Raw genomic sequence first — 15,152 nt, forward strand, 5'->3', positions numbered from 1 at the left:
CTATTAACGTATTAGAGATTAAGCATTATTTCATATGTAATAGAACACCCGTTTATCTAGTTTTATAAGAAATTGCTTAATTTTAATCAAACGCTACGCAAAATTAATAAAATTCAACAACTTTAAGTGAAATCTGATTTCCGAGTATTTTCAGTCTGGACAACAAATTAGAAACAGCATGGTTCGAGTGTTCCAATGTCAAAACCCGTTGAAATGCTGACAATATTTTTTTCTTCTACAAATGATTGCACCGTTTTTTAAACATTCCATCTAAAAGTTTCTGAAAATTAATTTGCTTTGCAGTATAAATGGGTAAAAGTAAGATTTGTGACCCATCAACAAGAAAAATAATTTTAAATTTACGTTTTGACAAAAACTGGAGTTACAGGAAAATTGCAAATCATTTAGAGTGTTCGATAAAAAGATATTCAATGCTACAGTTTATTTAAAAGAGCATGGTACTTCTGATTAAGTGCCTAAAAAAGCTCGACCATGAAAAACCACTGCTCGCGAGCAAAGGCAAATAATTCTTTTCGCAAAGATGGATCCATTTAAAGGTTCCAATTCTATTAGAAAATATTTTTTTGCAAACGTGTTAAAATCTCATACAATCTAAGCCACGAAATTGTAAAGCCGTTGTTGTCTATAAAGATTATAACAGTCTAAAAACAACCCCATACGTGCCCATACTATAATGTTTCCTCCGCCATGCTGAACTATTTATTTATTATCTAAGGCCTGGTTAATTGAACGACGTGCGTATCCTTAGCCATCATAATTGATTAAATTAATTTTAGTTTCATCCCAAAATCAAACTTTTTCACTGGCGGAATGAAAGACTTTGTTCCCTGAACTGCCTAGTAAGAAGTTGTACTTTCCTGGCGTCTCTCCCAAAAATTTTGCCTCGACTTATTGCCTGCGAACCGATCTGATCGACACATTGCGAGGTTCATCTTCGGAAAAAACTAATTTTATAATAGAATTTGAACTTTTAAATGGATCCATCTTTGCCAAAAGAATCATTTGCCTATCCTCGCGTGCAGTGGTTTTTCATGGTCGAGCTTTTCTAGGCACTTGATCGGAAGTACCATGCTCTTTTAAATAAACTGTAGCATTGAATATCTTTTTATCGAACACTCTAAATGATTTGCAATTTTCCTGTAACTCCAGTTTTCGTCAAAATGTAAACTTAAAATTATTTTTCTTGTTGATGGATCACAAATCTTACTTTTACCCATTTAAACTGCAAAGCAAATTAATTTTCAATAAATTTTAGATGGAATGTTTAAAAAACGGTGCAAATATTTGTAAAAGAAAAAAATATTGTCAGCATTTCAACAGGTTTTGACTTTGGAACACTCGAACCATGCTGTTTCTAATTTGTTGTCCAGACTGAAAATACTCGACAATCAGACTTCACTTAAAGTTGTTGAATTTTATTAATTTAAGCTAACGTTTGATTAAAATAAAGCAATTTCTTATAAAACTAGATAAACAGGTGTTCTATTACATATGAAATCATACTTAATCTCTAATACGTTAATACATAAATGTTAAATGAATTTGATGACTCCTTCATCGTATTACGTGTTTCTAATTAAACGTCCACCACTGTACGTACATCATTCTGCCGGGTTCGCTATTAAATTTGAGAATACGAGGCGTGAGGAATTTTACGGAATTAAATCACGTTTAAAACCCTCTCTTCTTCCTTCTTTTAAAATTATTTACCTGCTTGCGTGATAGCGGCAGTGCTAGGGTCGTAAATCTCATCGTCCACGGCGACCACTGCATATTCTCCATTGGCAAGCAACCCTCGACGAAGCAGCACCTTCACGAAGTCCACCAGAGCTATGTTCTCTCCCAGGAACACGTACACTGTTGAAGAAACAGACGATTAAAATAATTCTTATTGAATAGGGCTTAAATCAGATAAAAAGAATGACGTATATAATAGGGTTTCCACACAGCGAGCAGCCTCGCGAAGCAAGCGAAGCTCGGTCAGTGTGGACGTAGCTTTTTTTTTATTCTAGATAAAATTAATTTCTAGCTGTTGAAATAAAGACGTGTGCTGTCATTTTCCGCAGCGGAGCCAATTCTATCTAGATACATAGAGCATTTGCATAGTGCTTGACTTACTCGACTAAGGTCCTATAGTCCCTATGTGTGGCTTGTGCACATAGAGCAATTGCTTCGCGAGGCTCCTCGCTCTGTGGAGACCCTCCTATCGATGTTATAATGAGATATATTAGTTTGTTTTATAAACCCGTTACTGAGTGACATCTGTAGAGTGTAGGAGCATGTTTACATCCCCTATTTCACTTACATATTTCTTTTCTTGACAAAAGTGGCTTATGTTCTTTCGCAATACTTTCGCAAGAATAGCAAAAACGTAAATTATTTCTGAATATAAATAAATTTACAGTTATATTTTCACAAAAGCTAAGATATTAAGGTAATGTTTCATTTCAAGGCTGAAAATTATTACTATTATCCAAAGTATAGTTGTGACTGTGGTTGTGACTCAATCAATGATTTATTTAAATTAACGTAATATTTACAAAAGGCATTCATTTTCATTTGATGATTTAATATTTGTTTTATATTTGTGTAGTATGACACACTTGTGTTATACACAATCCATACATACAAACATTATACCTAGTTTACCTAGTTTAGGCACCAGTCTCACACTTATTTATATGTACTGAAAATTACACATTTTCAGTACATATAAATAACATATAATAACATATAATCTTATTTTATGGAACTGATGTGAGAAAAAAAACTCTTTTTTTTATTATTTATTTATTTTTCCTATGTGCGAAATTCTGAATGATCCAATACATATTTGATAAGCTGGCCAAAAATAACCAGATTTAAATTAACTTGACGGTCTTTGGTTTTTTCTCTGATGAACTTCGCATGTGATTCCGCGGGACACAGTTAGTCCATTAATAAACCTATATTGCATCTACTCAACGAAAAAGATTTTCATATTATTCTAAATATATTTAACAGACAATACAGCCTAAAGTTACCCTTTCGCATCTTTATAAAGGTCTGTTGTGAGAAAAGTTTGTTTAATTTGTTCTCGAGTACACATTGTTATTAGTTAACCAAAACTTTGCATAAACAACGCTGTAATATAATAATTAATTGTGTATATAATATGATACTAAGAAGTTACATACGTGATGGAAGTTTGTGGAAGCTACGACTTAAGAAATAGTAGATAACTTATTTTAATTTTATCAGGCATCATTAATAGGTACATAAGATTTTTTAAGCTATTGCATAGCTTCTATCGCGGGCCTTGAGCGCGGGGACCGAATCCAGAAATTTAGTAATGAAAAACCTCACGCTCCCCACGGGGACGGGCGCGGAGGTGTGGCTTGAAGGCATAGCATGCAATAGCTTTACCGCGGCAGTCGCCGAGTGCCACACGTCTTTTTTTAATATTTTACTGTATCTGTAGTATATAACACCCAGATATACATTTATAGTAGTATAGTAGCTTTAGAATAACTACAGATAATCCATACTAATATTATAAATGCGAAAGTAACTCTGTCTGTCTGTCTGTTACTCAATCAAAATTTGGTATGGAGATATTTTGATACCCGAGAAAGGACATAGGCTACCTTTTATTGCGAAATATGTACCACGGGCGAAGCCGGGGCGGACCTCTAGTATTATATAATTACTACACATTAGAAATAATATATTTCCTGATATAGTAGATAATATGTGCGTAGAGCACCTGCACTCGCGCATACACAACATTTATATTTGATGTCATAATATGTTTAAATATATGTAAAGCTCCTTTAATAAAGCCCATAAATAAATAAATTTTTGTTAAATATGTTAAGTAATAGCTTGTTGCCTCACACACAGAATACATAATATATATAATTATATCGTACGTAGAGTTATTTCTTATTGAGCATCATTTTTAAATGTAAATAAAGATTCTATATAAATATATTATACTAGCTGTGCCCCGTGGTTTTCCCCGCATAGTTCTGACTTCTGATCCTATTGGCGAGATGATATATAGCCTATAGTCTTCCTGGATAAATGGAGTATCTAACACCGAAATATTTTTTTTTAAATCGGACCAGTAGTTCCGTTTCGTTCAAACAAACAAACGAACTTTTTAACTTTATAATATTACTAGCTGTGCCCGCGACTTCGTCCGCGTGGAATAGTGACTGCATAGTAGGTAGTTACTACTTAACTTTTATTGAATAAACACGTACTACCATAAATAATTAAACGAACTGTTAGTAAAATTTATTACTAAACTGAGCTAAAAAATAAAAATAAATTCCTTCCTTGTATGGATGTTTTTGACAATATAATATATAACCGTTTCTACGAAAAAACTATTTTTTCATTCGTTGATCTCAAAAATAAAAATTCCAATCACCAGAACGACAGGAAATTTTAATAATTTATTTTTAATTGTGTTTTGCACAATTTTGTTAAATTACGACTGGATGAAAATTTTGTTCGTGGTCGTCGTCGTCGTTGGTAAGGTGAACAAATCCTTATCAAAACATCATACGCTTAAGACAATAATTAGTATCGATAGCGGATTCTATTCCTTTGCGTTTTGACGTTTGTCTCAGCGCTCAGATCTTTCCTGTCTCACGCCGTAGTAACTAAACCGTTTAGACCGTGCAATAAAAATTAAATAAAAAAAAAACTCAACGCAACGAAGAAAAGTGCATAGAAAAAGGAAAAAATGTTGTGTGGTTTTATGAAACCACGGTAAAAGTGAAACTTAGGCACAAAATTATCGTATTTGTACGATAATGACTCCGAACACTGCTTTATACCTACTCGGCAGCCGACCGTCACGCGACATGCGCTACACAGACCAAAAAGTTTGAGACGATGTAATAAAAGTTTCACTAATTTTACAAACTTCCCGAAGATCTTTAAAAATAAATACCATTTTAAATATTTATAAAAATAAAAAAACAAAGTCATCGGGGCTGCCATACCATCATTATCATATCATATACAATTATATTTTTTTTATAATGGTACTTAATTTTAAAGATAGTCGGGAAGTTTGTAAAATTATTATTTATTCCTTTTCCTTCGTTGCGTTGGGTTTTTCTTTTTAATTTTTAAATTTTTAACTTCAGCTTCGGTTTCTTATTTTCATGTGATATTTTCAAGTGAGCGAGACCTACCTCTACCTCCATATTACATTCCTACATCATATTGATATCTATAAGTTTGTTGCTCCTTGACATCTTTTAAGTTGGGCCGTAACCGTGCACAAATTGTAATGGATCACAGTGGCAAAAGAAGTGGTATCTTTAGGAAAAAAAATTGCCAAGAGCCAGGCCTATGTGGCTTTGAGTAGAGTTCAAAATTTCCAGGGTGTGGCTATCCTCTCGCTCCCATATCCCCCTCTTCTTTCACAGACTTTCAACCCTTCTCTTTCCACACCTAGTAAATGGCAGAACCGATTTTGATGTAAACCATATTATCTAATTATACCTATATGTACACGTCATATCCTGTCGTTTGATGCTCCATTTGGTTTATTTATCTAACCACTGTCACCCCTAAATGTAATAAACGGATGAACCGATTTCGATAAAACACGTTGCTCTTTTATATTTTGATATGCCGCTTGAGTATATTATTTGACCACATTCGATTATTGTTCATTCCCACTTTCACCGCTGTAATCTTATAAATGGATAAACCGAATTGGATAAAAATATAACTAATATTTTTTCCCACATTCCCACTTTTACCTCTATATACCTAGGTATAATAAATGGATGAACCGATTTTGATACACTTTATCTAAGAACCAGCGTCGGAAAATATGCTGCCTAACACGCATCTAATTCGTATTACCTGTTAGCGAGCTACGGTGGCACAAACAGACAAACATAGCGGTCAAACACTTATCACCCATCTTTTTGATGGTTAAAAATGGTTAAAAGGGGTTAAAAATATAATACGACATAATTTAAAGGAAATTTTATGTATAAAATTTACCTAGAAGTAAGCATAATTCTAATTTGACCCCTTCCCCCCCTACTACCTCAGCTTACCCCCCCACCCTTGGGGACTTTCGATATGATCACCTGGACATTTATAAGGAATAATTACTGTAGCGTATAACAGATAACTTACGTTTTATCGTACACTGTATAGTGTACAATAGAATGCCTTTGCAAATGTTCACCGTGAATACTTAAATGGTCATAACTTTTTTATTTACAAACCGATTAACATGAAATAAACACTTAATGTTAAATGAAGATTACCACAATATATTAGTGAAAACCGCATCTAAATCGGATAAGCCGTTTCTGAGATTAGCGTGCACAAACATACAGACAAACAGACAAAAAAAATTATAACTACAGTTTTGGGTTTGAGATCGATTTAATAATAACCCCTGCTATTTTTTTTACATATTTTCATTGTACAGACATCACTTTTCTAGAATTTTATTATAATATGTATTGAATATTGATTGACCACGCGCAAGGTTACTAATTTCCACTACATCCTCACGCAAATCGTCAATTTTTATGAACATTGAATCTGTAAATAAAAAAAAATCAAAAGATAAGTGTACCTAATTTTAATAAAAAGCTACTAACAAATAAAGTTTTATCAAGAACTAAAGTGACCTTCTTTGGGCGTATAATATAGTCTTGTAAAAGTTATACATGATAAAAATAAAATTTCATCATTTTCTTATTTTGTCATAACTTTAACTAATTAAAAGCATGAGTCTAACTATATAATTATAATAAACAATAAATATAAAAGCTACAACTTACCTTTTGTGGGAACGCAAGAAGGCGAAAATTAAAAAAAAGCCGAAGATTTTTAAAAATGTAACCAATGAACACAATCACTGTTATCTACTATTACCCAAAGAGAATACAAATCTATTACCTATATAACTGTAACTAACATCAAATAATAAACATCTACCCTCACTTATAAAAATTTAGTAGATATATTCACATGAAATATAAGCGCACCTGAAATTTACTCTGGGAAGATATGAATTATTTATTTAACTTTAAAAAAAAAACAAACTCACCAACATCATAATATTTAAATTATGAATTTCCAAGGAGCGTTAATATTATGTAAATTGATTTAATTTTAATGAAATCTCATAGATGGCGCTGTTTTAAATTTGTCTTTATACTACTAAGATTCATTATACTGTTTCTCTGCCAAAATTACTTAAATGATGTAGTTTTTATAGTGTAAAGGTAGACAATAGCATGGCTTACTCAAAAACAACATTTAAACATGAGTCTTTATATTGTACGCTGTCGTAGTACACGGAATACGTAAGAAAAATAAAGGTTCACAGCTCCTCCCCCGAAGGTGATAGCATGATAATATGTATATAACAGCCTGACCCGACCTGTTAGTAATATTCATGCAAAATTTGAAGTAAATCCGTGCAGTACTTTCTGAGATTAGCCTGGACAAACATACAGACAAACAGACAAACAGACAAACCGACAAACAGACAAACAGACAAAAATTCTAAAAACTATGTTTTTGGCTTCTATATCGATTATAGATCATGGATTATGTATTCTTTTAAAAAAATATTCAATGTACAGTTTTGACTTTCCTACGATTTTATTATATGTATAGATAGTAGAGAAGAAGATAAAAGACGCAAATTACAATTAGAAACAATTAAAATTTAAAACTTTCGTTTAAATATTTGAACAGGTTTTGATTAAAATCACTGTTGATTTAGGATTTCATGTTTTGAAACTTCAGGATATTTTTTTTACGAAATTACGTATAAGTACATTATTTATGTAATCATATTATATTAATACTATTTGTGTGTCCATATTTTTCTAAATGACACAGATTGTTGAAATAATTAAAACGTCTTATTAACTTTTGTAACTTTGTGTTTTTTACATCATTCGAACTTTGTGTTTTTCACATTTACATCAAACGACCGAATGCTCATTCTAGCCCCATTATGTCAAATTATTTTAGTTTACAAAGGCGTAGAGTATTCTTTCGTTGTGCTTAGTGCTTTCGAAAAGATTCTATGCAATGTTCTTAAACTGTATAACACTGAATACGAGTTTTCGTTTACACTAAAAGATCACGAAGGAATGCTATTGCTCTAGCTCTAGTTATAATTATGTTCGTTTGATGTAAATGCACCGTAAGATAGAGAAAATTAATAAACAACCTAAAATATAATACTCATTAAAAGATTTAAAATATTTTTTGCAGAAAAAAATATAGGTAATTACAATCAAATAACTACCAATAATATTATAACCTAGCGCATAACGAGATTTAAACGACTTAACCATGATACTAACCATAATATTGAATAGGTATATACCTATTTAAACGTTGTGATAAAATATCTTCTTAAGTTAAAGACTATACAATAAAGAAAATAACTAGGAAAAGCCTGAGCTTGTTTTCTAGGAATCTAGAACGAAGTATTCATTTCATTCGATGCATTTCTTGAGTATTTTTAGCTTGTGTTTTATTGTTTCCTACATGTTTTCTAATGCCGATAGTAACATATACTTCTATTACTTATATGAAACTAGCTTCCGCCCACGACTTTGTACGTGCATCCCCGTTTTTCCCCGTTCCCGCAAGAATTTCGGGAAATCCTTTCTTAGCGGATGCCTACGTCCTAACACCAACCTGCATGCCAAATATCAGCCCAAAACGTCCGATGGTTTGGGATGTGGGTACTGGGTTGATAGATAACATCTATTGATGTTAAACAAGGATATTTGACCAATGCTGCATTGTAAATTGTAATACTAAATACCTGAAACAAAGGCCGCATGAAATAGGGGAATAATAGAGTGAAAGCCTCATAAAAACTAAATTATTGTCGTCTCATGTTACTAGGAGAATAGTCGACGTAAAGATAATCCTTACTCATATCAACAAACAAAACTTTAATCGCAATTTCCAACTTGCATACAAAATGAAGGTCAATTCAGATGATGCCTTTCACGGTCAAGTGTATGTAATGAATCAATGTCAGCTTAGTCCTGCATTGCAAAGATAGGCTTGACATCTTATAAGCATAAATCATATCAACGACATGTTTGACTCTAGTTACGTAATCTGTGGACTGGGAATATATCTACACTTTGTATGTGAGTGTTAGTTCTGTTGTAAAATTATGTTATCTATCTCTGTCTTTATAAGAAAACTGGCTGCGTGCTGTTTCACTCGCGGACGAAAGAACTACAACTATATAAGTACTAACGGCCCGCCCCGGCTTCGCCAGTGGTACATATGAAAAATAGATATTGGCCGATTCTCAGACTTACCCGATATGCACAGAAAATTTCATGAGAATCGGTCCACCCGTTTCGGAGGAGTATGCAGACTAACATTGTGACACGAGAATTTTATATATAAGATTTCTTCAGCTAATGTGTTATTCTAGAATATAAGCTATGTATATCACGCCAAGTAGCATTAAAATCCGTTCAGTGGTTAAAGAAGAAAACTTCACTTTTCGCATTTATAATATTACTAGCTGCTCCACGCGGTTTCACCCCCTTGACTCCACACCTGTTGGCCGTAGCGTGATAAAATATACCCTAGCCTTCCTCGATAAATGAGCCATCTAACACCGAAAGAATTTTTCAAATCGGACCAGTAGTTCCCGAGATTAGCGCGTTTAAACAAACAAACAAACAAACTCTTCAGCTTTATAATATTAAGTATAGATTATAGTAGACGTACCTATGTTTCATAAAATATTATTTAAGGCCTATATTTAATTATCTGTTACTTCAGAAAATGAAAAAGTAAGCTTTTTAATTTGGCGCCAGCGTTCAGCCATAATTAGTATTTCTGTATTTCACCCACAGATTTCACCAGTTGGAAGACTCTTGTATCACTACATAGTATTCAAATTCAAATTCAAATTCAAATTCGTTTATTCAGTCTAACTTAAATTCAGTATAAAACAAAGTCGCTTTTTCTGTCCCTATGTCCCTTTGTATGCTTAAATCTTTAAAACTACGCAACGGATTTTGATGCCGTTTTTTTTAATAGATAGAGTGATTCAAGAGGAAGGTTTTAGTATATAATTTATTAGATATTAGACAAAGCGGGCGAAGCCGCGGGCGGTAAGCTAGTTTTATTATATGTGGTAACACTGGGTCTATAATGTATATTGATTGACACACTATAATATTTTATTGTAATTTATAATTTCCAGTTATTTCCGCGTATCAAGTTGATTTTAAACCGTGTTAATAATATAAAGCTTGTTTATTTATAACATTTTCATCAATTATATTAGAATTAAAGCCCACATAGGAAAACCTTCAAGATAATTTAAATTCCTTTGATCTCATATAGCTGAGGCGTTCAAAGGGCATGATTTTTATTTCCATAATTAAAATCTAATCTTATAACGTAAATGCAAAATTTTGGGCGGTACCTAAAAATATATAGAACATATAAATATAGAACATTATATGAATGTTAATTACTCAATGTAACCAAAACGGCTCTAAATTTGTATTAAATTTTGTACAAAAAAAAACCTTGAAAAATACACATAATATTTATTTAGTTAAACACTTTATGGTGCTGCCAATATAAAGCGATCGTATCACTTACGAGTGATCTATTTCATGCCACCAACTGAAAGTGTCATAACAACAAACTAGAGAAAGTGGCAGCTAAAAAGATCTAAAATAATATAAAAAAGACGTGTGGCACTCGGGGACTGCCGCGGTAAAGCTATTGCATGCTATGCCTTCAAGCCACACCTCCGCGCCCGTCGGAGTGGGGAGCGTGAGGTTTTTCGTTACCGTACTAAATTTCTGGATTCGGTCCCCTTCGCTCAAGGCCCGCGAAGAAGCTATGCAATAGCTTAATAAACGTGATCCTCTTAGAAATCTCTTAAATAACAAACAGTTGCTTAACTCACACACACTAATGTACACATTAAATAATTACCTAAAGTTTAAAGCTAGCTATACAAGTCCCCTTAATCTACGTTTCTAAATTCTAATGCACGACATCCTAAAACTTCTAGTAGTTATAATATCACGTTATATACAAAACTCTGTCAGGAAATGTTAAGGTTAAAATATTTGTTCATGCTTCTCACGAATTAGGTCGAGCAACAAAGGTCTTACATAGAATCACTATTTTAGTCTCATAAATCTAAAACATTACTGTTCAAATAACGAGTCAACTGCATAGAGATAGTATGTACTTACATATTATCTCGGTGGTCAACTGAAGTTTATTATTATTATTTTGAATTTTAGGAAAAGTGCTGTTGCAACAAGTACACTTTTCTTTCATTCCTTTAGTTTTCTTCTCGCAATTACTTCCAATAACATATTTATTAAGAAAATACAATTTCTAGTAGTATCCTAGCTGCCTAGCTCTATATAGAGTCACGGATGAAATCTAAACAATGCCTTTGCTATCGGAAGGGGCTCGATAGAACACATTGAAGTAATCTTTTGTTTTTAGTGGAACAACGTAGCGGGGAAAGGACCCTGGGTATTCCAAAATGCATGATGCAGACAAATAAACTGTAGGATTTATAAAAACCTTGCAACATTGTTGTCAGATGTTTTACGCTTATATTTACTTCAACTATATGTTTGAATAACCGACCGACTTTGACCCATTTTAAACGGACAGATTTAATTCAAACTTTGTACACTTATCAAGGATAAGAGACAACACAATAATATTATGATATTATACTATTAAAGCCTTTTTTCTTAATTTTTAATAGTAAAAAAGTTTGTTATAATATTATACTATACCTCTAGTTTTCTGATAGGTTTGATCAACAATCTTCTCCATGTGTGAAATATGCCGTGGTATGTAGTCTGCGAAACGGTGCTCTGCGGTCACTGTCAGACCGTTGCCTTGCGCCAACTCCTGTACAAAAATCCTTTTTAAAAATCCCTTGTGAAATTGAGAAAAGAAATAAAGTGACGCTGGGAAAATCCAAAACTGTGTTTGTTTCTTATTTTCTCCGATATTTCCTTTTAAATAGTGATTCTGACTAAAACAGAATTACAGAAACCATACTATTATTATATAACTTTACCCTAACTATCAATGATCGAAAATTTTTTATTATGGTGTTAGCAGATACATATACAGGGTTACTTGTAAAACACCAGCAACCTCGCAGGATAAGATAGCTAACATCATAAGTAAGTGGTATCACAATCGATAATCTTTTGGACATCACTTCTGGTATCACCCGTCGAGCTGTCAAAAGGCAATTCTTCTAATGGACAGACTATAGATGATATATTGGAAAAGAAAATCCCTTTCTTTGTAACAAATAATAAAACTATTGAAGATCAAGGCACAAAGATCAAGTGAGATTTTTATTTGAAACGTGTTTTGTCTTTGTTGTGTATCTGAAGAAAATTACTTATTAAGTTTGTGGATAAAATAAAACAACAGCTTCTTACTATAATCATCTCTACGTTATTATAAACCTACGTTCTTCATTATATAAGTGAAAAAATAGCATTGTAATACAAAAATAAAATCTAAATGATATACTAATACTAGCGGTCCGCCCCGGCTTCGCCCGTGGTACCTACATGTTTAAACTATCCTATCTCTCAAGTTGGATCGAACTGCACATGGTGTGCGAATTTTATTAGAATCGGTTAAGTGGTTTAGGAGTCCATTGAGGACAAACATTGTGACACGAGATTTATATACAGGGTGTCCCACATTCGGTATTCTAAGCTCAATGGAGGTTATAGTTTTGCATACGCTGAGTACGTAAAAAATACTTATAAAATTCCAGATGCACTTTTTTTTCAAATAGATGAATTCTTACAACTCTTTGTGTACACCCCTAACAAGCAACCCGCCCAACTTTGCCACCCGCACGTGAGCTGTCTTTTAAGATTATGTTTTCATAGACAAAATGCTCACTTTAGCGAAGCGTTATATGCCGGCTGCGCGAAGCTAGAGAACAAAACATGAATTTTAAGGAAAAATTTAGAAAAAAAATGTTGGCGTAATTTTGTTGTTTTAGTATTTTTTACGTGATCAGTGTATGCAAGACTACAAGTTCCTTCGCGCTTAGTATACCAATAGTGGGACACCCTGTATATTAAGATGTATAATCGTAACTGAACACGATCTCGATCTTCAAATTTTTATCATGGGTAACTGCTATATACCAACATACAAACAAAAGAAAAATACGTGCACCAAACAGAAGTACCTATGCATATTTGCATATTATTATTATAGCCACAGTTGAACACACCAGGCGGTACAGTAACATCTACGATCATAATGATTATGCAAAATACAATAAATGTAATTCTATATATAAATAATTTCATGAAAACACATTGAGTTATTCACAAAGTTAAGTGTATAGCTCAAGTCATAACACGTTATGACTCGCATTTCATCTCATGTCTCCTAAAGCCAGGATAAATGCAAAACATCAAAGGAGCATGTGAATTACACTCAATTTTATATTATTCTGTCTTCGAGGGGAAACTTCGAATATTTGTTTTGATGGGAGAGAATTATGCAAGCGTGTAAACGGTATTTGAAATTGTTGTTGCGCAGTTATGTAGGTACATTTTACGCTAAGGGTTGCCTGGTAGCGATCGCTACCTTGCGATAAGGCCGCGTTTTGCTTAGGTACATTAAACGTATTTTTTGCTTGTATGTTTTATTTCTAATGTAATATAGGATTGTCATTGTATTCATATTTAAAAGGTTTGTTTGTAATGGTATTGATCCGAAACAACTGAACTGATTTTGAAAATTCAATCACCAGTTCATAGCTATATTCATAATTTAATGAGTGATATACTCATTTTTCTTTTTCTTTTTTCTATTAATTAGATGATGGGGTGACTCTGGAGCTACAGTGTAGCAAAAATTATAACCAAGTTTAGTATACAAATATGTACGTTGTAGAATTTTTAACGTCCGCTTCCCTTGATGTCTTCATGTGAATAAAATATTGATGGATTGTATAGTGCACACTAACCTAACTACTGCTAACTAAGGATGTCCTGGCCCGGGCTGCAAATAGGCTAGGCCATATCCTACTAATATTATGAACTAGCTTACCGCCCGAGGCTTCGCCCACTTTGTCTTAAACCAAATAAATAATATTCTAAAACCTTCTTCTTGAATTACTATCTATTATTTGAGGACATCGAATCATGTGAATTTTGGGAATAGTTTTATGATGTCAAAATAAAAGTTTATCTCAACATTCCTAGATAAACCACCTAAAATGACTGGACTATAAACAAATCGATTTCAAACATTTATTGAAATGACTATAAGATCAAAATATTATGTCTTCACTTACCTACACATAATGTGTAGGTACAACTAACACTAACAGCACTAACTCTAGTTTTGTTTCTTTTATAACAAATTATATTTATTAAGAACCAAAGGTATTAAAATGAACCATCTTTATTCGCTAAAATCTAACAATGTTCAGAGAGAATAATCCTGTCTTGGCACATTAACTAATTCCTTTGCTTTTACATATTTAGTGAAAATGTATTGTACAATCATAATACAAGAAATAAGTATAACTGGCTCACTCCTGGTTTACGCGGGTTTATTTCATGGCTCATATCCATACCAATATTATAAATGCGAAAGTAACTCTGTCTGTCTGTCTGTTACTCAATCACGCCTTAACTACTGAACCAATTTGCATGATATTTGGTATAGAGATATTTTGATATCCGAGAAAGGACATAGGCTACTTTTTATCCCGGGAAATAGGATAGGTTTTATCCCGGAAATCCCACGGGAACGGGAACTATGCGGGTTTTTCTTTGACTGTGCGGGCGAAGCTGCGGGTGGAAAGCTAGTGGTTAGGGAGCCAGGTGCAAATTTGGTTAACTATTTCCTCTCAAGAGATAATTCGTCAGACGCATGAGAGTATAGTATTATAAAGCCTCGTGAACGTCAGCTGGCGCTCGGTTGGGGGGGTGAGCGGTTGTAGCCTCCCACGCACATAGGAAAAAAAATACATTCATTAATTCATTTCCTCTCAGCTAAAAATTTGCCAAATTGTAGCTAACCCAATATCTCAACGA

General features: G+C 33.2%; 1 protein-coding gene across 1 annotated transcript in view; it reads right to left on the minus strand.

Moving 5' to 3' along the window:
• The window catches only part of LOC149486300 (guanylate cyclase 32E-like), a 138,412-nt gene that overhangs the window by 104,933 nt on the left and 18,327 nt on the right, over positions 1 to 15,152 (minus strand). The window contains exons 5-6 of the mRNA XM_089697909.1: positions 11,847 to 11,964; positions 1,732 to 1,878 (exon numbers count right to left, since the gene is read on the minus strand). Of these exons, the coding sequence (XP_089554035.1) occupies positions 1,732 to 1,878; positions 11,847 to 11,964 (265 nt within the window). The remainder of the gene's footprint in view (positions 1 to 1,731; positions 1,879 to 11,846; positions 11,965 to 15,152) is intronic.

The sequence above is a fragment of the Colias philodice genome, chromosome 8, assembly GCF_061535455.1.
Source record: "Colias philodice isolate Cphi_HAF_F1 chromosome 8, ilColPhil1 Martin Lab GWU primary, whole genome shotgun sequence".
In the NCBI taxonomy this organism is placed as follows: Eukaryota; Metazoa; Arthropoda; class Insecta; order Lepidoptera; family Pieridae; genus Colias; species Colias philodice.